Source organism: Artibeus jamaicensis, unplaced genomic scaffold, assembly GCF_021234435.1.
Source record: "Artibeus jamaicensis isolate MK-2021 breed Jamaican fruit bat unplaced genomic scaffold, CSHL_Jam_final contig_233, whole genome shotgun sequence".
Taxonomy (NCBI): domain Eukaryota; kingdom Metazoa; phylum Chordata; class Mammalia; order Chiroptera; family Phyllostomidae; genus Artibeus; species Artibeus jamaicensis.
This window is the reverse complement of record NW_026521486.1, coordinates 31,577,695-31,604,371: the sequence shown is the minus strand read 5'-3', so window position 1 is coordinate 31,604,371 and position 26,677 is coordinate 31,577,695. Positions and strand designations below refer to the sequence as shown.

The following is a 26,677-nucleotide window of genomic DNA, read 5'->3' as shown; positions in this document are numbered from 1 at the left end:
TGAGTCTTAGATCCTTAGACCTCTAAAAGCTGGTCCTGAAATTAAAGACCTCATACTCTGAAGTTAGCTAACTCCAAGAACAGACACTTTAGGATGATTGAGAAAAGAATCCATCAAATTAGCCCTTGCCTTTTCTGATTTTACAGAATAAGCCCCAGGAACACCTAAATTACTCTCAATTTAGAAAAAGAGCCCTGGCTGGTGTAGCTCAGTGGACTGAGCAGCAACCAGCCTGCAAACCAAAGGGTCACTGATTTTGTTCCCAGTCAGGGCACATGCCTGGGTTGCAGGCCAGGTCTCCAGTGGGGGGCATGTGAGAGGCAACTGCACATTGATGTTTCTGTCCCTCTCTTTCTCCCTCCCTTCCCCTCTCTCTAAAAATAAGTAAATAAAGTCTTTTTTTAAAAAAGAAAAAGAGTGCTTGATTCATGCAGCTGATTAAAAAGTGTGCTGAAAATTTTTGGTATTTTTGCAACATTGGCGTAAAGTCACATGGTACCTAAAAGACTTCATAAGGTGTGTGTGTGTGTGTGTGTGTATATATATATATATATATGTATATATATATATACACATACATACACACACATATATACATGCATATATATATATATATATATACACACACACATATATATATATATTAGGAAAAAAAGATAAACAGTCCTTATATGGGAGATGAAATTATTTCCACCTTGAGAGTTCAAAGCAATTGAACAAATTCTGAAGTTCAAGTATCTGCATAATATATATATAAAGTAATTTTTTCCTACACCAATTACAAAATTAAGTGAAAAACAAATTCCATTTATAAAAGCAACAGAAACTGTCAAGAGAGAAATAAAACTAACATAAGGAAAAGAGATTTTTGAAATACTGAAAATCACAAAAATCCTGTCTAGACAGAGAGAATTTCCCTATTAGATACCCACCAAACACCATTGAATTGAAACACTCTGGTGATCACAGGAAATGACCAGATCAAGAGAACAAGATGGAGAATTAAAAAACACCAGCATATCGAGAGATGTAAGATAGGATAAATGTGTACTTTGAATTAATAAGAAAAGGATTATTTTTTCAGTAATACTGTTAGCGCAATTAGCTAGCCATAAAATACAAAGCAAGCACATTTGAAATAAAGATGGCCATGTAATAACATGAAATTATAAAATAAAATGTGAGAGTAATTGTACTTTTAGAATTCGGGGTTGGCAGAGTTTTTAAAAGTAAGACTCAAAACTCAGAAAAAAATAAGGGAAAAGACCAAAAGAAATGACTGTATGCAATTTAAAAATTCTACTGAGCTAAAAGCATCAAAGACAAATTTAAAATATAAAAGATTAACTGGGAGAAAAACTGGCAACATATATAAAAAAGGGAATAAACATTCATAGTATATAGAGGACATCTAAAAATCAGTAAGGAAGATAAACCATCAAATCAAAAGCATGCAAAAGATATTAGCAAGGAGTTACAGAAAATTAATTTAAATATCTTACATTAGAGGAATTAGCTAAGTTCATTTTTAATACTGTGCAGCCATTAAAAACTTGATTTGGATATAGTGACATGGGAAGACTTACATACAGTCTATGTTGTTCAGTAAAATAAAACAAACACATGGACAAATAAGATTCATAGTACAGTGCTATTATAGTCATCCAGATAAACAAATAAGTAGGTAATAACTGACCCAGGATAAGTAGATATGTAGATAAGTGGATAAATACACTAAACTGTGGGAAGTGAGTGAAGTTGGAGTGAAAAACTGCTCACAATGAAAATGTTTATATACTACTTCTGTAATTAACTGTATAGTGTCACATTAATATAAAGTGAGTATTATCTTGCCTTGTAACCAACATGTATTGAGCTAAAACATTTTCCTTCCAAATGACCTTCCTAATAGCACATCCCGCCAACTTTAGAATCTCTCACTCGCTCAACGCTGCTCTGTCTGTCTGCCATTGGCATGATTTCCTATGCTACCCGCGTGTTCCTGGCTGCTATCGTGCCTCTTGGAGTCGCCTTTTATTTTATCCAGAAATACTTCCGGGTGGCCTCTAAGTAAGTAAAACAACATTCTATTCATCTTCAGAAGCCTATATGTTTGATTTACTGTGGTCCGTATGTAGTGTGGTTTTTTTCAAGATAAGGTATGGGGTTTTGAAATGCAACCTGTTTTTATCATGATGAAACCTGTCCTGGCGTGGGAGATCTACTATAATCGTTTCTGTAATTGGTTGTCCACCCTTACATAGCCCTGGACGCAAATATATTAACACATGGATTGATCTATGGAGTTTTTGGTCCACAGACTGTCAATTTTTTTATCCTGTGTGCTCCTTTTATTGAACATGATATTGGCAAAAAAATTAGGAAATCCAACCTAGTCCCCCCAAATAAATGACTTAATATTATTGTATTTCCAAGTGGGGGGGGAAGTAAAATATATTAAAATGTTTAAGATCCATTCTGTAAAAAATACAGTACAAATAAAAAGGGTTAAAGGGAGAAAACAGACTGATATGACCATGAAGTAGATAATCTTGAATGCTGTAACTTTAAGAGACTGAAATTTTCAGATTGGATCATTTAAGATACACTTGAATATCCAGCCAAATAAATAAAAGATAGCCATGGATTTTAAATTACTCTGTTAATATGGGATTTGTCTGTTGCTGAGCTGTTGAATAGTTAAATGAAATATAGTAACAGTCGTTCTGAAATTTCCAGTTTAACTTTGAAGCCCTACTATAAATAGTACAGTAAATGTTATATCATTGCAATAATCACATTATTTCAACAAACACATACTAAGCATTGACAGTGTTGCAAATAATTGTGTGAGCCCGTGGGGCAGATGAAAAGATCAACATGATAAGGACCTGTTATGAAACAGTTTTGGGGGAAGATAAAACATATTAAGTGCTGGACTAGGAAGAAAGACATTAAGTTTATTCAGTAAACTACAAATATTTGATAGGACTTGAGGCAGGGGAGTGTAAGAAAAAAATCAATGAAGGGGACAAAAAAGGGCAAGAATAAAGTTGGAAACTTCTGAAAATACCATACAACATTTCCTAATTTAAAAAATATAGATTCTCCTTCAAGGCTGTGAATTAGGCTCATTCAAATGTTGGGGATCTATATTAAAGCCAGAGTGTTTTTTTCATCCCCAGCCTCATACCCTCTTTTACAGCGAATGCAGACCAAAAGAGAGAGGCTAATCATCAAGTTCACGCTTTCATTGTTTCTAGTGTCATGGCTCATGCCGCTTTGATGGAGGGGCCAGAAACTTTAGTTTACTTCATTCTGCCTTTCCACCACTAAATAAACAGTCACGACTTACTTCAGTCACATACTTAGTTGGGACTATTTTTGTCCCTTAGCAATACAAATTGAGTGCAAAGTCTAGGCAAAGATCTAGTTCATTAATTTGGATTGAGCAGTCTGTTCATTATAAGTGAGAATAATTTGTTGGCATTGCTAGTGACTAAAAAACAGAAGGGACGACCATATTTAAAGAATCAACACACAATGAATTATAAACCATTTTTATTTGAAATCCTCTGAAAGCTAGCACATATGACCACATGATTTTAAGTGTCTCAGATTAAAAATACCCTTTTAGCTGCTGAGGTTTTGCAGGATTTGTTGAAAAGCTCAGGCAGCCTAACAGATGATTTTGTAAACACCAAGGAGAATTTGAATGGGGGGACGTGCTTCAGGAAATGTCACACATTTTGAATGTCTAAAACACAGATCTAATGTGTAGTTAGCTCTGTGTTTCTTCCTTACAACATGACAAGACCAAACTACCCTCACCTTTACTCACAAAACGCAGTCCTACAAACAAGCGTTCCTCCTTCCTAAATTTTTTCCCTTCGCTACTAACTTCAGTGTAGTGAGCACCTGTTGCTCGTGTCAAAATTACAAATAGCCACTTGGTTTTCTGTCTAAAAATAGCAGACTGTTTACATTCCTTTATATTCATTCTCCTCCCCTCTTTCTTCCCTTCCCCTCATGTGCAGTTTCTGAAGTGAGCAAATCCATGTTAGAAACTCAAAAAAAAAAAAAAACATTGCATTTATTGGTGGGACTAGATAGACAGCCCAGAAATGGCATGTACTGATTGTTGAATATTGTCTATCAGTGTAGTCAGTTCATTTGACTCTGGCAGATGAATGTCAAGGCTGCTGCTTTCATTCCCTCTGTCCCAAAGACCTGGAGAAGTGCAGAAAAAGAGCCTGAAGAGAGAGGGGAGTTTTGAAACATGTTATAACTCTTAGTCTACCTTGTAGAAATGCTAGCTTATTTAAATAAAAATTGTCATAAGTGTTCATCCTCATGAAAAGGGTTAAATTCAGTCATATGTCCACCAAACATTCATTGAATGCCATCTATATCTATATGGATATGGACACATAGGTATATACACATACATGTACACATGTATGTAGCTATATATAAAACTTTTATTCATAAAAGTTCATGATGGCAGAGATTCAATCTCACGGTGGCCAAAGCCAAACTTATTATCCTTTTTTCTTCCAAATATCTTATTCTGGGTCCTCCACCCTGGTGAATTGCACTGCCATTTTCCAAGTCGGCTCAGCCACAGCCAAGCCATATTTGACTTTTCTGTCTTGTTGTCCTTGCTACAACTACTTGACTGTAGCAGTTTAGACAGCTGCTTCTAGTAGACTGACTTACGGTCCTCCACTATTTTAACTCTAACCGGCATCACACCAATTCATAACTTTAAAAACATCTCTTATGTGTAGAGTATGGAACTCATTTTATTTTCTCCTTTACACTGTCTCCCAATTTCTGTTGTTTAAGCACAACTCTAATAATTTTATTTCTAGTTATCAGTGATTTTTCCAGGCTACCCAGGATCCTCCACAACCTAGTCTCACCGATTTTTTCATAAAGCCCTTTCCCACTACAGCATCCCAAGGAACTCTGGGCACCAGGCAGACTGAGCTGATTGAACTTCCAGGTTCTTCAGTCTTCTGTGCTTACTCTTTTGTTCCCTTAGCTAGAACGCACTACCTCTTATCTGTTCGGTTGAGGTCCTCCTTATGCTTAAGGTTTAGCATAAATGTCACCTCCTAAAAAATATTACCTATCTCTTGTGTATGGCTCAGTTGTTCATTCCTCTGTGTCCCCATAGGAGTTTGCTTTAGCTGTTCTACAAAGCTGACATTTTATACAACACTTTACATTCAGCTTGGGCCCATATTTATTATATGCCCATCTTTCTCTTCATTTTGAGACTGTAAGCTGTTAAAGTTTTTGTTCATTGGTTGCTAGAGAAGAATAATTGTAATGATAAATAATAATCTTAATGTAAAATAAACATGGTGGTCTTTGAGCTTGAAGGCATGTGAAGTTTATTTTTGCACTTCTGTCTGTTCTAGGGACCTCCAGGAACTTGACGATAGTACCCAGCTCCCTCTGCTTTGCCACTTCTCAGAAACAGCTGAAGGCCTCACCACCATTAGGGCATTTAGGTGAGTGACTATGTGTCCACTTTGTTACGTAGGCAATTACATCATCACAAATATTTATCTACAAATAACTGACAGCTGCTACCATTTTTTGGATGTCCACTGTGTGTATGACAGTGTCTTAAATTAGAAGAAAATGAGGCAATAAGTGATCAGAGATAGAGTTTAATCATCTGAAATTTTAACTAGGATAAACAAAGCATGAAACACCACATGGAAAGATAACCAGCTGGATGGTTTAGATGAGGCTTTTAAATTTCCTAGTCTCGGTGTCCTCATTTGTGAAGTGGGGAAGACAATTGGATTTCTTAGGATCGTTGAACTAACTGACATAATGCGCGTGACCAGTGATAAGCAAAGAAGCACCCAACAAATAAATTAAAATGAATTTATTAATAATAATAAAATAACTATCATATTAGAGTTTTTTAGGACTTAATCAGTTTTTTAATGTTGGTAAACAGAATAATAACCCAAGCTTTTGATCAAGCATATTTATATAACAGTCAAAAAATAAAAAAACCTTTCCTTATTTTCCCTGTTTCAGTAAATCAGAAAAGAAAGTGGCATCACTGAATATTTTATTTAATCAAAAAATTGACATCTCAAAGTATTATATCTTTCTGCAACCCTAAATGCAAATGGGTATTGATTTCAGAGATTTTTCTAACCTGAGAAATTATATTTATATAATTTATAGAAATTATATATAGCTATATAATTCCTTATATTTTTATAAATATTATATATTTATGTATGTATATATATGTGTGTGTGTGTATATATATATATATATATATACATACATATATACCTGCACAAAATTCCCACATAAATCTACATAGGTTTCACCATGAAGCATTTATATTTTCTGTAGTTGTGTGTCTTCCCATCAGAGTGTGAAGACTTTTACTGGTGATAGCAAAACTATTTCTTGACATTGAATATGGATATTAACACAAAAATTTATGTTCTAATAATAGCCATCAATGACCAAGTGTACTCATAAGTACACTATATTAAATAAAGATTACATTTTCCACCAAACAAGCCCTTTTGAATTATTTTTTTGCGTGCAGAACACGTGCTAAGTACTGCCGTAACTGTGGCTATATAAAGACTACAGAGACGTGGCCCTTCTGCTTCCACCCCCAATAAATGCCACAAAGAGAAAGGGTGGGGTGACATGGGGGCAGGGGCAGCCCGTGACTGGATTCAGGCAACCTGACGGGATCAGCTTTTTGCTGGATGTGGGTCAGCAAGAAGTTGGTGGGTTGAGCATATGACAGCCTCTGTTTTCTCCCTGAAGAATAAGGTGAGATATTTTCTGAGACCAAGGAGGACTAGAATCAGGCAACTCATCTTGAAGTTTAGAATGAAAGAGAAACTTGACCAAGAGTCATTGTTTAGATTTTTCATTTACCTTCTTCACTAGATACATGAGCAGAATTTAGCATGACTGCTCCTAATTTTACATTGGGAATATTTCAGGTAGCTGTTAGAAGAGTGCAATATAGTACCTGTTACTCTTCAAGCCTTGAATTATGATTGGAAAAAACAAAAGAGGACCCAACTTTTGTGTAAAAGTACCTGTACCACACTAGTCCAGATTTAGATCTTTCCAGGTTCATTTTTTAGAGTAATCATTAAATACCACAGATACCAGCATTGTTAAACCAAAGGAAGTTTTAAAATGTGGGGATGGTCCTGGTACCATGAATACAACTCTGATAAAATCTTTATATTTGGTACTTGTGGCGAAGAATCAAACACATTCTTTTCCCTCCATTTCTTCCTTTTTTTCCAAGCTACCCAGAGTCCCCAGAGCCCTCAGCTCTTTTGGAAAGCTAGTATTTACTGATTATCCTGCTTCTCCTCCCCTGCCTTCCGAGCTCGTGGTGTACTCACATGCAGCAGTCAACTCCCTTAAGAAGTTTTACCACGAAAGTATCACAGTTAAATTAGACTGAGATTTCAGTGACCTTTCCTATTATTTTTTGTCTGACAGAATAAAGGTCTAAGCATGTTCAGAAGATGAGCTGGATGTGGATGAAAAGATACAGACTGAGTGTGTCAAAGTTTCCATTAGGAAAACAGAAGGTTTCTTGCCAAATAGAAATACACAGAAAGAATGTTCACTGCATTTCCACCCCTCCCCTCTCACTGCTGCTTCAGACTGTTGCCAACTCCATTTACAAACTCTTATTTAAGAGTGTATCTGAAACCATATCCCCAAACTAAAGAAGGAGTAAGAAGAGTCCCAGACAAAACACTTTCTCAGAATGAAGTGTTTAACGTTCATCTCCAACGTAGTCCACCAGCCTTAGTCTTACTGGCCACATCTCCAATCTCTCCATCACCACTCCCGTAAGGAAAGGACCCTTCCTCGAGCCCCTGAACGTTTGTTTTCTTATTTCTGTGCCTTTTCTTGTGTTGTTCTCCCTATTTCCAATGCTTTGTTCACCTTTGTTCACCTGAAAAATTCAACTCATCCCTTAAAACCTCACTCAGACGACCTTCCCAGTCCTCCATGAAACCTCGCTTAATTCTTCTCCTCTCCCATGCCCCACCCCAGTCCCTGCCATTCTGATCCTCTGGACCCTGGAAATCATTCCCTTCTTTTATGTTCACGTAGTGCTTTGCACATAGGGCCCTTCTAACAACCTCTGGGTTGTACCGTCCTTGCTTATTAATGACTCGTGTACCTCCCTCACAGACAGTGGGCTCATCAAGGACAGAAGTCAGAAGTCAGGTCTTGTTCATATGTATATTCTAATGTGTCACTTAGAGTTGGTGCTCACCAAGTGTTTCTGAACAAATGCATGAAAATCTCCCTACCTTTGCAAATACAGGAAAAATGGCCCTTATATGGCTATCTCTCTTTACAGTTCATATTCACTATCTCAGTGAAACTTATGATCCTATGAACCATCCTACCTTTGAGTATCCAGTCTGTTCATCTCTGGAGTGGTAAACACGAGGGTAGGCATGTTCCTGGGACGGCACAGGCCTGCCCCGGTGTGTTGCCGCTCGGCACAGGTCCTCTGAGCCTGGCATTTGGGTCAAGACTACATAACTCGAAGTGAGGTAATTATTTGGCTCTGATTGCAGAATCCTTTGATTGTTTTAGATCAGATGTTACTGTCTGACTCAATTATCTGATTTATCTGGTTTGGCATGTTGGAATAATCAGGTCAATTGGACATATATCAAGTATTTGCTTTATATTGGCCTGTATGGATGTTTTCATGGGCCAAGTGAACGTCCCACCCAGATTCTTCAGTCTTCGGCATAGGAGTGGTTTATTATAAAGTTTTACAAATTGGCTTGAACATCTAGGAAGACTTGGGGCAGGCAGTTTATCAACCACGAATCACAGGCAAACCGTCAGATGAAGCTTGGCTTTTCCTTGCACACATGCGTAGATAGGAGGTCGATGTAAGACCAGCCATGGTGGCAGAGGGTGAATAAACCACATTTTGGTTTGGCATTTCCTCCAGCCTTCAAATGCATCACTTAGAGTTGGTGCTTGCTAAATGTTTCTGAATGAATTAAACCAGTTAGTCTGATTATATTATCCAGCTTTCCAGTGTTTCTGTTATTCAGGGAAAAGGATTTTAAAATGGAAAGAGTCTATTTTGTGATTTAGCAAAGATTCATCACCATGTAGCTCAGGTTGCTGTGAGAGTAGCTCATATGTTCAAATGGATACAATTTTTACTAGCCATTTTCTTTATAACCCAAGTTATATAGGATTGAGTCTGATCATGTTATTCACCAGGAATGACCTTAATTTGGTCAAGGATGAATCTCTAAACTTACGTATCATAAAATCCTGTAAGTTATACAAGGTACGGGTTCTGTCCACGCCATGGCCATCCTTAGAAATAGTTTAGATCTTTGAGGCACAGTTATCTTATTTAAATTGCACAATTCTTCTAAGAACATCAGACATCTCCAAAACCCCATTTCTTTTTCGTGTTATCCCAGTTTCCTTTTCTGGTTCTCTCAAACACCAGGCAAAAGGAGAAATTTGAAGGTATGTATTTGCTTGATACAAATGCATGGATTCCCATCTTCCCCGGTTCTCATCCAGCACCTCCCACCCCAACTCTAACTGTGCTATTTGAAAAAGTAAAATAAGTGCAGTAAAAAGTAGGTTGGGAGTTTTGCATTTTCATACAACTTACTCTGGTTGGTGTCAGACCCTTGCAACATAGGCCGTACCTTGTTTCCATGGCTACAATTATTACGTGGAAATTTATGAAATGATCACAAATAGGGCTTTGTCATTAGAAAGATTCCTTTTCATAGCAGAAGTCTGAGAAATGAAGGAAATACTAGATCACACAGTCTCTACCGAGAATATCACAGAGCAGTAGCAGCTGGCCTTTATTTTGAAATAGGAGTCGTTCCCTAGTCATTTCATCCCATTAGTTTGTCACTCAGTTGAGTAAACAGTGTAGTAGTAAGTGTGACTATATTTTTTCTGTTTTCTATTATTTCTCCTGTTTTGTGGTTAACACGAGAATATTTTTGTTTTCCGCAGGCATGAAACCAGATTTAAGCAACGTATGCTGGAACTGACGGACACAAACAACATTGCCTACTTATTTCTTTCAGCTGCCAACAGATGGCTAGAGGTCAGAACGGTACGTTCATTTCATGATTTCGAAATGGAAACCAAACAGAAAAGAGGCCTGATGCAGAGAGGGAGGCCGTTGCAAAAATTAGTCTGCCCCTGAGATTCAGTACTAACTTCACATTTTCTGGACTTTAAAAATAAATCAGGTTTGTTTATGTTGCAGATGAAATTTGTCACAATGTTTTAGCTAATGGCAAGACAAATAGCCCCAGAAGCGAAATTTCATTCTGTGTTCATTAGTCTTTAGATTACATAAGTTAATGGAATGGCAAATATTTGTATAACTTCAGTTTTTTTCCCAAAAGAGCAAGTTTGACAAGTGAACAGATGTACTTACTTCCTTCACTCAGCTTGACAGGCCTGGAAGAGGTGGTGCCTTTTTATGTTTTAAGTCAGTGGAGGATCATGTTAACACAAAATGTAAAGCACTGTAATTAATCATCTTTTGCTTCTGTCTGTCACATGAAGCGGGAGAATGGGCACAAGCATTGGCATTTACAGACTTGGTCTAGCAGGTTAATTAACTTATTTGAATTCCGGTTTCTCATCCATAAAATATGAATAAGAATATGTACCTCATGAGGATATGAGGATTAAAATGGTAATAAAAGTCCCCTAGTTCACTGAGATGTCTTTGAAAGGATTGGAGGGATGGATGGATGAAAACAGTCCCTGCACTGTAAGTGATTCATAAGCCAGCCAACAGGAGTATAGAGCAGGCAGTAGATGAGACACAAGTTTCAGAGGGGAAGGAAGTGTACAGTTGACGCTAGAACAGCATGTCTTTGAACTACATGGGTCTACTATGCATGGATTTTTTCAGTAAATACTGTAAGTGTATTTTCTTATGATTTTTAAATTACATTTTATTTTATTTAACTTACTGTAAGGATACAATAGATACTACACATACAAAATATGTGTCAATTGATTTTATGTCATTTGTAACGCTTCTTCCAGTCAACAGTAGATTATTAGTACTGTTGGGGGAGTCAAAAGTTACACATATTTTTCAACTCTGTGGAGGGTTCACACTCCTAACCCCTGTGATGTTCGGGGATCAACCATAGTTTGCAGACTGGTCTGTGTGTCTGCAGTGCAGATAAGCTACGTAGGTGGTAAGGATTTGTCTATAATCTTTTAAAAAAATAATTATCTATTAGTTTGTGAAAAGGAAAAGGAAGTTTATATGTACTATTGTAAGAATCTCATTTCCACCTGATGGTTAAGCACCCCTATCACATGTAGGCTTTTTTTTTAACTCAACAGACACCTGGCTGGTGTGCTCAGTGGATTGAGCTCGGGCCTATGAAACAAAGGATCGCGGTTCAATTCCCAGTCAAGGTTGCAGGCCAGTTCCCAGCAGGGAATACATGATAGGCAACCATACATTGATATTTCTCTCCCTCCTTCCCTTTCCTCTCTAAAGACATTATGTAGAAACTATTCAGAATATCGAAGTGTTTGTTGTTGGTAAGAAATTCCTTTCAGGTAGCTATGGGGTTGGGCAAATGTCTTCTGAATTACCTGCAGATAATGTGGAGGCAGATGAAGTGCTCCTTAGGATTTATAACAAAAGCAAAACATTGTTTCTAGACCCTGGCCAAATCCTAAATCTTTGCTTAAAACTTCTGTTTCTTTGATTAAAATCTATTTTCTCTAAGAAAGAAAATCATTTCTAAACAACAGAATTAATGATGAAATAGCTTAATGAAAGGTCTCAAATTCATAAGGGAAATATGTTAGTAGCTACCTTTATATAATCTTGGAGATCAAGTATGTTTTTTACTGGGCAAGTGTGTTCACTTTGGATTGGAGGCGAGTGTCTGACTTGAGTCCTGTTTCTACTCTTTAGCACTTCCTACTGTCAAGTTAATAGACAAGCATTTAACAAGAATCTTCCAGCAAACCATATGTTCTGTTCTCATAGCCAGAATGTAAAATATTAGAGCCTTCAGGCTGCCAAGAAAGGAAAGGTCAGGAAAAATTAGAACGACAGCCAGATTCCGAATGAGTTAGTTTAGTTTGACTTATAACCCAGTACTTCAACCCCCACAGGAAAAAGCAGTCAGACCTACCTGAATGTGAAAGAATTGTAGTTCCATTAGCAGAAACCTAAAGAAAATATTGGTATTTCAACAAGAAGAGCACAATCTGTCATTCATTCTGTTACTGGTATTATGTCTTTTCTTTATTTTTTATATATTATACTCTTTTCAAGATTTGTTGTCCAGTCTCATTTCTAGAACTCTCCTTTAAACTAATACCAAAAAAGAAAGAAGGAGAGAAAGAAAGAAAGAAAGAAAGAAAGAAAGAAAGAAAGAAAGAAAGAAAGAAAGAAAGAAAGAAAGAAAGAAAAGATTTGCTTTTTTTATTTCCGATGAGTAAAGATGAATTTTGGTAAGAAACTTGTTGATTTGTTGCAAAGTTTTGGGCATATCTGCTGACAGAGGTCAAGGTCCCAAGTCCTTTGTGTATCACCTGTCTACTTCACCATTGTATCTGTGTGTCAGTAAGTTCATGTAGGTAAGCACATGGGTACACACACACACACAAGCCCCTAGAGCACCCCAGAGATACAACTTAAGGCCAGTCAGACTCTCTCTCTTTCTCTTCCGCTGAATACATTGAGAGTCTTCAACAGAATTAGAATAATTGGAATACTAGAATATTAAAATATTTAGTTGGATATAAATCCTATAATCCAGGAGCATATGCCATAGCAGGAGCGCTAAGTAGATGAGTCCTGTTAGGAAAGAACCTTTCTCCCAAATGCACATGTATAAATGATCTCATTATAATTCTGTGGTTCCTGCAGACATGGTCATATCACTGGAGACACAATTTCAGTTTGAAATAAACGAATCTTGTGTCAGAAATTCTGAGATACAGGGCCTTAGAGACACGGGTATGAACTGTTTTCTGAACCCCACAGCTGGGCATAGTCTGCCTCGCAAGTCTATGTTCTAAAGAAATAAGTAATAAAAACTTTTATTTGACCCCATGACTCTGTACTGATTTTATCCACAGTATTAGCACAGTGCCTGTTGCCAGTACATTAACAAAAATATCTACTTGTAGCAAATATTCTTGGAGTTGCCAGAGCACAACTAAAATGGCACGAGGAGGGCAGAGGCATTGGACCAAAGTCAGAAGAGGCAGGGCTTTCTGACATGGGTCTGGGGATTTCACCAACTCTAATTCATGGCCTCATCACCTTAATGAAGAAAAGGAGAAAGCTTATTATAGCTTTCTGGGGCTGTTTTTCTCTTCATTCCCAATTCTAACTTTCCAGAGCAATACCACTGAATCCTATGGACAGAAAAAAAAAATCTCAGTGAGAAGAAAGGAAGGGAAAGCAGAGTAGAAATACTTTTTGTTGAATTTAGGAAGACCCCGGAAGCCCATCTAATTTTCGTTTATGATCTAACGTATTTATTTATTTATTTGGGGGCACATGGCGTTCACTTCTGTTCTGGTTCTGTTAAGTAAGAGTAAGGACAGTCACAAGCTGTCCCCTTTCTCTGGATACACAGTTTTCCCTATGGAATATTTAGCCCTTCCCATCATGTTTATTTTGAATTTGGGGAAAAAAATAAAGGTCAAAACACATTCAAATCAAAACCGCACAAGAGTGAGAAGAATAAAATAATTTGGTGTGTTGGAAAGTAGCTAGACTGTGACCACCCAGGTTGCTCTGGCAACAGACGGGAGTGTTTTTCCTCTGGGTGCCAAGTGAAGTGGGCCACGGTTGTGTGCAGTGTCACTACGTCCTAACCTTTGAATGCTGCTTACGTTCTTTGGTCCGGCACAGCGTTTTCTCTTCGTCCCTCTGCACTAAACAGTTCCAGTTCTTTGGCATCGGTGTTCCCATCTGAAAAAATTGTGTAACTCTATCAAATGGCTGTCTTTCCAAGGCTTTGTCTTGCTGTGCAGCGAGAGGATAAAAGAAAATTCACATCAGGAAGCCAACAAAAAGTCTTCGGAATCAACAGGCTAAAGTGAAATACTAGTCTTCAGGGTGAGCTTGCACAAGAGTCTAGCACAAGAGTTTGTTTTGTGAAACAGAACCCAGCCTTTGTCTGTGGTCCCACCTCCGTGATAAACAGGTGTGCCTGGATGCTGTCATTGGGAGAACCTAATGTCGTCTCCCAGGCACTAAGCAGTAGCAGAGATTTCTGAGGGCTACGTGAAGGAAAGAGATTATGTTGCTATTAAGTATCTACAAGTCTGTTTGATACAAAATTATAATTTGACCGTAATCTCACATATAGGTAGGTATCTTGGAATCACTAGAAATATGACAAGAGACCTCAATTTTGACATGGGACTCGAAGGCTTCCCTTCTAGAGGAGAGCGTCAAATTCACAAACTCAGTGGACGTTATAATTTATCACCATACCAATAAAATGTTCTGTGAGAGGGTCCTCACTGACAGTGGGTAATTCACATTTGGAGCAACTTCTGTTTTCCAAGTTGAATCTCATTCTCTCATTCCATTGTACTGTTTGGAGTACAGGTGTCTTTTTATTTTTTTTCATTGAATTGATTGGTTAGGATGCGAAAGGCCTTAGCAGTAGAATAAATGTTGGTCGTGATCCCTAAGTAGTTGCTCTCCTGTGCCTGAGTTATTCAGACCATCTGCTTCCCTTTTTCAAATCTACTGCCTTTAAGCCATTTTACTGTGGAAATATTTGTGAAGAAAGGGAAGGAGGTATAATTATAGGATCATTTGGTAATTCATTAAACTTGGTAAGTTTAATGTTAAAAAGTGGAAAATGGAAAGTTAACGAAAGCGCTTATATTGGCTATCAATTTCACACTTTTATACTCCTTGTAGTGTTTGAAGAGAAGTGATTAGAATTTAATGATTTTGCTATAAAGCTTTTTGAGAAATATTGTGCATAAAAGAGCTCCCTCTCTTTTATGCACAAAAAATCAAGATGAAATTCTTATCAAATGCCTCCAAAAAATTTCCATTGCCTTAGAAAAAAATTTTTTGAGCAGTGGTAATAATTCAGAAGTGAGCCGAAAAGTATCTAGTTGGCATAACTAAAAGACAACATGAACAACACTTTCTAAAAAAAAGACAATATTGTTTGATAACTGAAATAACTGTCACAGATATTAAACTACAGACTTATTGGTTTTAAGCTCTCATATCCATTTAGTAGACTGAGATATTGAAAAAAATGTGTGTTTCCCCTGAAAAAAATTGCTACAAATACATTTCTTTCAAAAAGTACTTGAACAACAATAACAAAAAGTTTAGCTTTATGGTTGAAGTATAAAAAGCATCATCTCTCTACATTATCTTTATATGTAAATTTTGGCATATTTTATTTACTCGACTAATAATTAGAACAGTAATGTCTTATTATCATATTGAAAACTTTAGAGATAATTTAAAAAACATTAGCCATGTGGAAGAGACCCAGAAACTACATGGATTACTCTGTTTGTCAGCCTTCCCGCCTCACTCCCTTTGTCTATTTTCAGTTCTCTGGCTGACTCTGTTGTTAGGATAAAGCTAAGGCTACCAACCTGCCACCAGAATTACCATTTTAATTCATCAGAAAATAGTTAGAATTATCATCTAATTGAATCTGTGATTTAGTTCTATATAACTGATGAATCCAGGATGTAAATATCCATGGATACCATGGATAATTACCATGGATAATTTCATTTATCCATGGTAAATGAAATTTAACAGGGAGAAAAAGAAAGAGGTTGAGTGCATAGTGGTTTTCATTTTCTCTGTAGTGAGCCTACAATCTAATTTACATTTACTTTGTTGTTTAGCATATGAAATGTGGCCTTATTCTATTCTAGTCCTACTCAGATCAGTTCTTTAGAACACAGACATAGAATTTTATGAATTTTTCCTCCACAATTGAAATAGCAAAAAAAAATTAATAATAATTTGGAACTGAATGATGAAATTCATGGCTTAGAGTAAGAGTGCTTTTCACCTTAGGAAAGCAGAGAACCCCGAACACTTACACATAGCAAAGCATTTTAGGAAACAATCATCTCACAATACAAAGTGGAAGAGTGAAGTATCATAACACTTTGTAACAGGCTTCCCACCATCCTAATGTTTTTGCATGTTCAACTCTTAAAGGCTGGAACAGAGATTAGTGGAGAATTAAATAATGCATAGGAATCCTAAAAAATATTCAAAAGTCTTGATTTAGAAGACATTTGGCTCATATAAAAATTCAGTGGGTTTTAGGAAGGGATGAATTTCTCTAGTCATTTATTCCACAAGGTATTACTGAACCTTTCTTTACAGTGTACTTAGCATTATTACTGGTGCTGGAGATAATCGCGGTGAAGATTCAGACAAGGCTGTGTCCTCGTGGAACTTAAATTCTAATGAGAGTGGCTAGACAATAGCCCATAGACACATAAGCAAAAGCCATCCTTTCAGATAGCTCTAAATGTGTGCAGTGGAATAAAACAAGATGGTAGGATAGAGAACAGCTTCAGCACTGGGAGTGGGGCCAAGAAAAGAGGGCTTCTCCAAACAGGTGATATTCAGGTTGACCCTTAGATGACTACAAAGAGCCAGGGTTCAGAGACCTGTGGTACCAACACTTCAGGCAGAGTCATTGGTGGAAACAAAGTTGGTATGTTCCTTATGTTAAAACCCAAAATTCGATGGAGTAAATTCAAAGATCTAATTGTCTTTATTAATTAATTCATGCATCAGGCAGCATCCCATCTAGCAACTAGAAGGACATTCAGGAATTGTATATAAAATGGAAGGGTGTTATAGCAATAAGAGGGGGGCAAGGGAGCTATAAACAAAAGAAAGGATTCTTCCTGGGCCCAGGATGTCTTTTCTCTGAGAAGAATAGAACAGGAAAGTGAAGGGTTTTTATCATGCATATTGATCGATTCTTCTTTTTATTGGGGGTGGGGAGTGTGATGGAGAGGACCCCTCTAACACATGACCTTGACAGTGCTTGATCAGAACGTTCCAGACAGGTTGATTAAGATTATGTTTCTGAAAGGAGTTGAAACTGCAGGTAGATCATGTATTAAATCTAGGTTTGGTGTCTGGTATCATGGGCTTTTAACATGAGTGATGCTGTCTGGGGACTGTTTAATAATAAGAACAGGAAGACCAGCATGGTTTAAACAGAGTGAAGAAGCAGAAATGGATTCTCAGACATGGTTAAGAGTAGGCGGGGTCTAAATTCCAGACTTCACACCATATAAGGCTTTGTAATTCATCAGAGTCAGAATTTATTGTAAGTACAGTAGGAAGGCAATTTATATGAACTGACATATACTTTTAAAATGATATATGTATGAATGAATAAATAAATGATGAATGTTGAACCTTCTTCTGGGATGTGTGGCACATCAGCCTGATACATTTTAAGTTTTTTTTTTTTGAATACTAAGAATGCTGAGAAATGGGAAAGGAAGAGTGTGTTAGCAAATGGACTCATGTGGCCTCTCAGTTGAGTTTAAAGCGGGCCTTAATGAATTTTTAGACTTTCACAAAAGGGTTTCTCATTGAGTCATAGACAATCCAGATACTCTAAGACATGTCCACACTTCTAATTTATGAGAAAATATAATCCTTATTCTTATTTACACATAATCTGGAGATTTAATGTCCCAGACTCTGAGTCCAGATAGTTGACCAAAAAATTCAGGTATGAATTCCAACAAGTTAACCAGAGGCAGATTTCTGCAGAGGACTTAGCAAAGAAGGGAGCTGATCGCAACTCTGACACAAACACACACAAAATTTACGGTAGAAGATCAAGTTCAGAAATAATTGCTTGTCTAGAAACACAATGAAGTAGAAAGGAAAAAAAAAAGAAGAAAAAGAAAACTCTCTATCTGTCCCTGGTTGTGCCACAAATTGCCGCTTAATTTCTGGCAAACCATTTAACTTCTCTGAACCAGTATCTGCATGGATACTATGAAAATATTGTGTCATTCCCATTTCATATTGTAGTTGCAATTTTTTAGAATGTGGGTAGCCTTCCTCTTACCAGGACACAGGAGTGATGTGTATTTTGGCGATTACCTAAGTTATCGGGATCTTTGGTTTAAGAAATTGAGAAAAATATTTTAATATTTTTTCTTGCTCCTTTTTAGGATTATCTTGGAGCTTGCATTGTTCTCACTGCATCTATTGCATGCATTAGTGGGTCTTCCAATTCTGGATTGGTGGGCTTAGGTCTCCTGTATGCACTCACAGTAAGTACGGATGAAAATCTCTCTTTCTGGGCAGTGTTGGAGGTACTTTCTATAGCTATTATCAACTCTTATTCATGGATGTTAGAGGATAACTTTGAATTCATAGCAAGATGACATCTTACGAATATTAGCAAATTTGGGCTTATACCAATATTTTAGAACAGCATGGATTTCTTCTTTCTGATATTGTGAGACGATTTTTATTTAATTTTCTTTTTCTATTTATTTGTTTATTGTATCAGCATGATGTTGCTTAATAAAGTTACATAGGTTTCAGGTGTACAGCTCTACAATACATCATCTGAGCACTGTGTGTTCATCACCTGAGTCCGTAAACCAATTTTTGGAACTTCCTCAAACCCTATGAACACAACACCCCTCAGGGCTCCTTGGGATCATGAACTGAGTTGCTCACAACCCATTCAGTGACACTACAATGATTGTGAATATTGAGATAAGTGCAAACAGAGGTACGTCCATTGTGTAGGGAAATCAGGCCTTCACAAACAGAGACATTTGAGGACTCTTGAAGAAGAGTTAGACACCTTCTTTGACAACTTTATCCTGTGACATCCCCTCTGGTCTCTGATATCCTGCAGCCCATATGAACTATACAACACAATGTACACTTCCTGTCCAAGTCATTCTATCTCCAAACATCCAGGGACTGCAACAATTAATACTGTATTGAAAGTGGGTTAATTTTGGTTGTTGCTGTTGTCTACTGCAGATAACCAATTATTTGAACTGGGTTGTGAGGAACCTGGCTGACCTGGAGGTCCAGATGGGCGCAGTGAAGAAAGTGAACAGTTTCTTGACTATGGAGTCTGAGAACTATGAAGGCACCATGGGTATTGCTCCGAATATTATTTTGTTTCACTTAAATATGTATATTATCCAAACATTGTGTCAAACATTTTTGCTTTTGTTTTCCATTTCAGCATCCAGATAATTGCCTTTCTTCTTGACTCTACTTGATTAGGTGCTCATGGGACGATAAGACTTTCTAGGCCTGAAAAGTCTTGGATACAATCAGAGTCCAAATACATATTACTTAGTAATAGTTTAAAAGAATCATACATTTGGACTTTATTACATTAATTGCCAACCTAAACCATACACTATCATATTTTCTTTCTTAAGACCTTATTAACTTAGATATTAAGAAACTTGGATCTTATAATATTGACTGAGATTCTCAGTTTTGCTGGAATTAAATTGGCAGGAAATGCAATACTGAGGATGAAATAATCTTTTTTTAAGTGCAAGTCTCATGCTTAAAATCCATTCCTTAGCCTGAATCTTCCAATAGCTATTCAGGTTTAAAAAACAAAATCCAGATAACTTAGCTATATAGACCACCAGACCCTTCATTAGTTGATTCTTGCCCACCTAACTAGTCTCACCTCTCATCATCTATCTATGCACTTTTTACTCTGGCCATGTCAACAAGCTCTTCTTTCTTTTTATTTTGTTCTCTCTCTCAATATACATATGAGGTATATTTGAAAGAAATTTCCCCGTCACATGTCCTTTATGATTCATCTCAGACACAACCTCCTCTTGAAGCCCTCCTGGATGGGATGCCACTTCCTGTGCTCCCAGAACACCTTGTGTTGGCCTCCTCTTGCATCTCTCCATGCAGTACTGTAGACGCTGACTTACTCGTATGCTTCCCCCAGGACACAGCACCTTGACGCATGTCTTTCATCTCCATATCTCCAACACCTTGTACAGCACCCCTCACACTTTAAGCACTCAGATATTTGATGACCAACAGACTGAACAAATGAATCAATTCACAAATGAACTATCTTCAGCAGAACTGAGTGATGGATGAAGAAGAGACATGAGGCTATTGAATGCTTCAAAACTAAACAAATAAAACACTATTTTAAAAGTTCTTAATCCAGAAGTCTTTCCTCGTATGCAATTTTAATTTAAAAGCCTCAGAATTTAGTTCACTATTACTTTAAAATTAAGGAAAAATTGTGTTCATCTGTATAAATGTGTATAACGCTCTCTCTTTCTCTCCCTGACCCCACCCTCTCCCTCACCCTGTTTCTGTCGTCCCCTCCACCTCTCCCCACCACAGATCCTTCTCAAGTTCCAGAACACTGGCCACAGGAAGGGGAGATCAAGATTCATGATCTATGTGTTAGATATGAAAATAATCTGAAACCTGTTCTTAAGCACGTTAAGGCTTACATCAAACCTGGACAAAAGGTGTGGAATTCACTGACATTTGATTTATTTCATATGAACCCTTTGATGGACATTCTGTTATCACTGAGGTCTTTGGACATTCCAGCCAAGTATATTCTCACTTGGCTTACATAGTATTCTCTATACTTTACAGGTAAAATTATCTGCATGAAAGAAAATAGGAGGGATAGGATAAGAATAAAATATATCTTTTCTGTTATATTGCCATTCATTAGTCTCCTAGGAATGACAATTCAAATGAAAGGAAATTCAGAAATAGGCGTGTTTTTAAAAATTTCTGTCCGTGGTTCTAGCCATACCAGACATCCTCTTGAGAACTTTTGCATTTGTACTAGCTCTAGTCCCAAATGATTTGTTTTAGTTATTTTAAAAAGAGTAAGCATACAGGGGCAAAAAGGACTTGTTCTACTTTTTGTTAGAAGATCACTTCTAGGAAAAAATAAATATTTATTATACTAACATATGACTAATACAAAAGTTAAACCACAAAGAAAAACAACACAATCACATAAAAATAAGGCTTGGAATGAATGGAATTACTGACGATTTGGTGAGGATTCCATGTTTTCATCTTAATAATGGTCATTGATAACAGAGATCTGTAAAGAGAATGGTGATGTTAATGTAAGTTTTTAAATAGAATTGTGGTTTCACTGTGGTATCTTGTCCAAGTCAAACATACTTTTTTCCCATCTTTTACCATTTGTCTGAGTCTGTCATCCTCTCTGAGTGACAGTTATTTTTTCAGGTGGGCATATGTGGTCGCACTGGCAGTGGGAAGTCATCATTATCTCTGGCTTTCTTCAGGATGGTTGACATATTTGATGGTGAGTTACTAACCAAATTTTTTCATTAGTCATGTGATCCTCCCTTAGAAAATGCAACATCAACTTACCTAATTCTTTGTAAATTAGCCCATGTTTTGAGGCTTGTATCCCAGGAAAACACTCCCAAAGTAAAGAGAAAGATGTGGAATTGCAGAAATAAAACTATTAGCCCAAACTTAGTTCTAGACATACTTGGTAAAGGATTCGAGTAAATCGATAAAGTGAAAACAAGCCCACCCATTTTGAATAACAATAAAAGCAGATAGCATTTCAAGAGGAAGGAAGCAAGGGGAAGACTGTTTCCTGCAGACTAAAAATATATCTCTCTTCATCAAGGAGAAAATACAAGGAGAGAAGTAATCTGCATCTTTACTTTTGGTGCATGACTCTCACTATCTTCTTATAACATTGTTTAATTAGCCTGAATATTTTGTGAGGAAGAACCTGTACTATAAAGTGCCAAGCACATGTTGACAATATGCAAAAACATTTATTTATCCACAAAATTATTTATATGATATATGGAAATAATTTCATCTTTACTTTGGAAAAATATGCCACATGTTTAGTCTATCATGTGGCCTATAAATTGACCAGAAATTAAACATCTTGAATAAAAGAGGATCCAGCAACATGGTTGACCATCAGCTCAAGGGAGTGCTTACTATTATCATCTGTAATGATTACAATGATGATGATAGTAGTTCATATTTTTATTGTACTCAACAGTTTATATTATTTAATTCGATGTACACAACAGCTGAATGAGATAAAGAGGTCAGTTTACGAACACAAAGTTGAACTGTGGTAATTGCTATCTCTTTGGGGTTTAGGTTCATAAATAGGTTAGGTTTCTGCCTCTGAGATAGTGGTTTGCTCCTTCTGTGGCTAGTAATAATGCACAAATACTTTACAGATTTTCAGGAGAGATTTGCAGTGTAAGTTAATGACATGATCTGAAAACAGCTAATAGACACTCTTCTTAAAGAACTGTGGTTATGACTGAACATATTAGATTATGAAACACATTTTAGGCCCAATATGGTCTTTCAATGACTTGTTCTCTTTTTATCATTAGACTATTAGAATTATACTAGATAATATAGTATTTCTGACAGAAAGTTTAATTAACCTCCTTTCCTGCACTTGAATGTAAAGTCAACTGGGAGAGACTCCAGGTGTGATGTTTCACCTGGGACAGTCAGCACATGGGGCCATATTTGTCTTTGCACAAAGGGATATGTCAAAGTAAATCTATCAAGTCTGAGAAAAAGACATGGCAATTGTGCAAGTCTGTAAGTCTATGTATACCATGGAGAAATTCATTAAAATGTGGTAACTATGTCATAGAATTTATTATTTTATTTGTAATACACTGAACTGTTCAGTCAGTACAGGAGTGAAAAAGACATTAAAAATCCCTGTCTTCAAGGAGCTTTTATACATCAGTTGGGAGAGGAACACAATAAAAAAACAGAATGTGCTATGAAGGAAAATAAAGCAGGGAACTGAGATAAAGGTATTTTAGGAATTTCAACCCTGAACTAGGAACATATTCTCAATTTGTATAGCAAATAAACATTACTTTGCTTGTGATTTTGCTACATGCCTGCCATTTTTGTTTCTCTTTAACAGGCAAGATTGTCATTGATGGGATTGACATTTCAAAACTGCCACTGCATACCCTACGTTCTAGACTTTCAATCATTCTGCAAGATCCAATACTATTTAGTGGTTCTATTAGGTAGGTGATGTATTCGACAGAAAACTGAGTACCTCAGGACTTACCATTTGACTCATAGGACAGTTTTGCTTAGAATTGCTTTTCAGGTAGGTGTGAAATGATATGATCAAGATGCTAAGATCAAATATCTATCCAACAATTTGCATTAGGGAACCCTAGAGTTGCTAAATTAGTCTATAGAAGCCAATCTTTTTGGTCTCCAGTTCTTTTTCCATTTGATTTTACCAAAATTACTTTTACTCTGAACTTGGGGGCCATGATTCTTGGCAGACCTTTCAGACCTTTCTTAGGTGCTCCATTCTACAGATATCCTGCATCTATTGTGTGTATTTGCCTTCACCTTAGCAGATATCAAGTTTGCTCAGTACCTCGATTTTTCCAGCCCCTGCATTCTTCACTTTTCTTTCAGACAACATTGCTTTTAAGAAGTAGCTTCCGTATTTTTTTATTCCTAGTTTTTGGTTTCCCAAAGGAAATAAAGATGAACATATCTACTCTCTGCTAGGCACTGTCAATAATCATGTCATTAAATTCTCATAATACTCTTCTAGTATGTAGAGGATTAGGCAAAAGTAAGTTTATGACTGTGAGTACATGAAACTCAGTTTATTCTTATATTCTTATTTATTAATTATTATATTCTGTTCCATATGAACAACTGTAAACCTATTTTTGCCCCATCCTATGTATTATCACCATTTTAAAGATGAATGTTTTGAACCTCAGAGAAGCTATAACTTGCCCAAGTTCATATACTTAGTAAGCGTAGAACTGTGATCCCAAATAAACTTTGACTCTGTGAGTCTGACATGCATCTTCCCCAAGATTATGTCTCCTTATTAAAGGAGAGCCTTTATCCTCTCTTGCTCCCCCTCTCCATTTATTTAATTACAAAGAAGTAATTTGCCACTTCCTTTTACTAATTGCTCCTTGTCTTTAAGAGAAAATATATGTAAGATTGCTCAATTTTCAGGTATAACATTACTTTAATTAAAAGTTCTAGATTTAGCAATTTATTTAGCAATACCATAGAACATTTATGTCTCTGAATATATTTATTCTGAATAAATATACCAGTACTATTTTGGTTGGTACAATGCAATGAGTTGGTAAAGCTGACAGCTTCCATTATTCCCAGAGATATTTATGTATCTATACCCATCATTTCTGTAGGAATATTTGCTAGACTCAGGTTATAAAAAGCAATGTAAAAGTGGGAGAATCCAAATAATGAATTTTATTGTATCTTTTCATGTGTATAAACTTACTAATGATATTATAAAAATCTTTTTTGTAATATTAAAGTCATACATTCATTCATCAAACATAAGTTGAGTGCCTGCTCTACCCTCACACTGTTGTGTGTTCTGGGGTTGCAGCAGCAGCCAACACAAATAGAACTTATGTTTTGAGGAAAGAACAGCAATATACAAGCACATGCAAAATTTTATTTTTATTTATTGACTAATGAGCTGATTTTTTTCCTCCTACAGATTTAATTTAGACCCAGAATGCAAATGCACAGATGACAGACTCTGGGAAGCTCTGGAAATTGCTCAGTTGAAGAATATGGTCAAATCCCTACCCGGAGGTCTAGGTAAATTTCTAAATTATACGTTTATTTTTAAAGTATGCAATTAATACTATATCTATAACATTCTCTTCTATGTGAGCAATCCAAAGTATTCTGGTTAATACAGGTATGCTTTTTTACCATTGGTAGGCACAGATCACTTCAATCCAAATATTTCCTTGTGGTCATTCTGTTCACATGATCCACCTAATCACTTACCCTCAGCAAATGGATAAGAGGACTGAAGAGACTGTTAGGTTCAAAAAGTACTTGGTGCCATTTAGGAGCAGGTATTTTCTCCACATTGGCTGCCATTTCTTGGCTTCCAAGAGGTCATATTCATTTTGTTTTGAGGTCTGTCCAGAAAAAGTCCAGCCATTGTTAATGTAACAAGAGTGGTTTGCCCAACATCCATGTAATCTGGCAGCAGAGGAGAGTGGACTGGCTTGGGCGTGAGTGAATAATGATGACTTCACTGTATTGGCACTGTACTGGTCAGTGGGGTTGGTAGATGCTGCTGAGTGAGCGTGTGTACTGTGTGGCCATCACATTCAAAACGAACGAGCAAGTAGAGCAATGACTCTGCATCAGATTTTGCGTTAAGCTTGAACATTCTTCCAAGATACTATTCAGATGATTCAGAAGTTTGCAGCTCTGAGCAGCTGGTGACTGGCAGCTTCATCACAACAATGCACCTGCACATGCATCACTTCTCATGCAGAGTTTTTTGGTGAAACATCAAATCACCCAGGTGACTCAGCCCCACTGTAGGCCAGATTTGGCACCCTGCGAATTCTGGCTTTTCCCAAAATTGAAATCATCCTTGAAAGGGAAGAGATTTCATACCATTGATAAGGTTCAGCAAACTACAATAGGGTAGCTGATGGCGACTGGGGGAACTGTGTGAGATTCTAATGTGCCTACTTTGAAGGGGACTGAGGTGTTATGTCCTATGTACAATGTTTCTTGTTATCTTGTGTCTTCTTTAATAAATGTCTCAATTTTTCTTAGTACATGGCTGGATACCTTCTGCACAGACCTCCTATAACATAGTATTTTTTAAAACATTTTTTAAAAATTTTATTTATTTATTTTTAGAAAGAGGAGAAGGGAGGGAGAAAGGCAGGGAAAGAAACATCAGTGTGTGGTTGCCTCTGGCCTGACCCATACTGGGGACCTGGCCCACAACCCAGGCATGTGCCCTGACTGGAAGTTGAACCAGTGACCCTTTTGTTCACAGGCCAGCACTCAATCCAGTGAGCCACACCAGCCAGGGCTGAAGACATTATTATCTGTTACCTTACTGCAGCATCAGTTTTGTTCGCCTGATAAGGAATGAAACCTACTCAAACAATCTCTGCTATAAATTTGGCTGCAGAGGTAGTGCAATTTCTGGCAAATAACTGATGACACAAGAAAAAAACAATGTGGATAATGAAAGCATAACATGACTAATGAAGCAACAGAGAGTTCACAATATAATATTTAATTAATAAAAGTGAATATTTATAGCTTTGGACTTGTGCTTTCTTAAAATCTGAACTGATTAAGAAATCAATCAGAAAGATAATAGTTAGTTGATATTCTAATTTTAATACAATATAGTTGCCAAATTGATTGTGTAGTTTTGGCATGGAGTTTTTAAAAATCAACCTATGAAGTTGTCTTGGAGGCTGCTTATACTATCCTCACTTTTTTGAATTCTTTTTTCTTGTTGTTCTGATTGGTCGTTTTTTGCTTCCTTGTGTTCCAAATCGTTGATTTGATTTTCAGCTTCATCTATTCTACTGTTTTTTCCATGCAAATTGTTTTTTGTTTTAATTACTATATACTTCGTTTCTGACTGGATCTTTTTTATGCTGTGGAGGTCCTCACTAAGTTCCTTGGTCATCCTTATAACCAGTGTCTTGAACT

At 36.8% G+C, this 26,677-nt stretch overlaps 1 protein-coding gene across 4 annotated transcripts in view; it reads left to right on the top strand.

Moving 5' to 3' along the window:
* ABCC9 (ATP binding cassette subfamily C member 9) overlaps nucleotides 1–26,677 on the top strand; it is a 117,152-nt gene that overhangs the window by 81,497 nt on the left and 8,978 nt on the right. For all 4 annotated transcript variants that reach the window (XM_053661496.1, XM_053661494.1, XM_053661497.1 and 1 more), the window contains 9 exons: nucleotides 1,913–2,070; nucleotides 5,430–5,522; nucleotides 10,069–10,171; nucleotides 18,292–18,393; nucleotides 19,124–19,244; nucleotides 20,489–20,619; nucleotides 21,368–21,446; nucleotides 23,082–23,190; nucleotides 24,684–24,787. In XM_053661496.1, coding sequence (XP_053517471.1) covers nucleotides 1,913–2,070; nucleotides 5,430–5,522; nucleotides 10,069–10,171; nucleotides 18,292–18,393; nucleotides 19,124–19,244; nucleotides 20,489–20,619; nucleotides 21,368–21,446; nucleotides 23,082–23,190; nucleotides 24,684–24,787 — 1,000 coding nt within the window. The remainder of the gene's footprint in view (nucleotides 1–1,912; nucleotides 2,071–5,429; nucleotides 5,523–10,068; nucleotides 10,172–18,291; nucleotides 18,394–19,123; nucleotides 19,245–20,488; nucleotides 20,620–21,367; nucleotides 21,447–23,081; nucleotides 23,191–24,683; nucleotides 24,788–26,677) is intronic.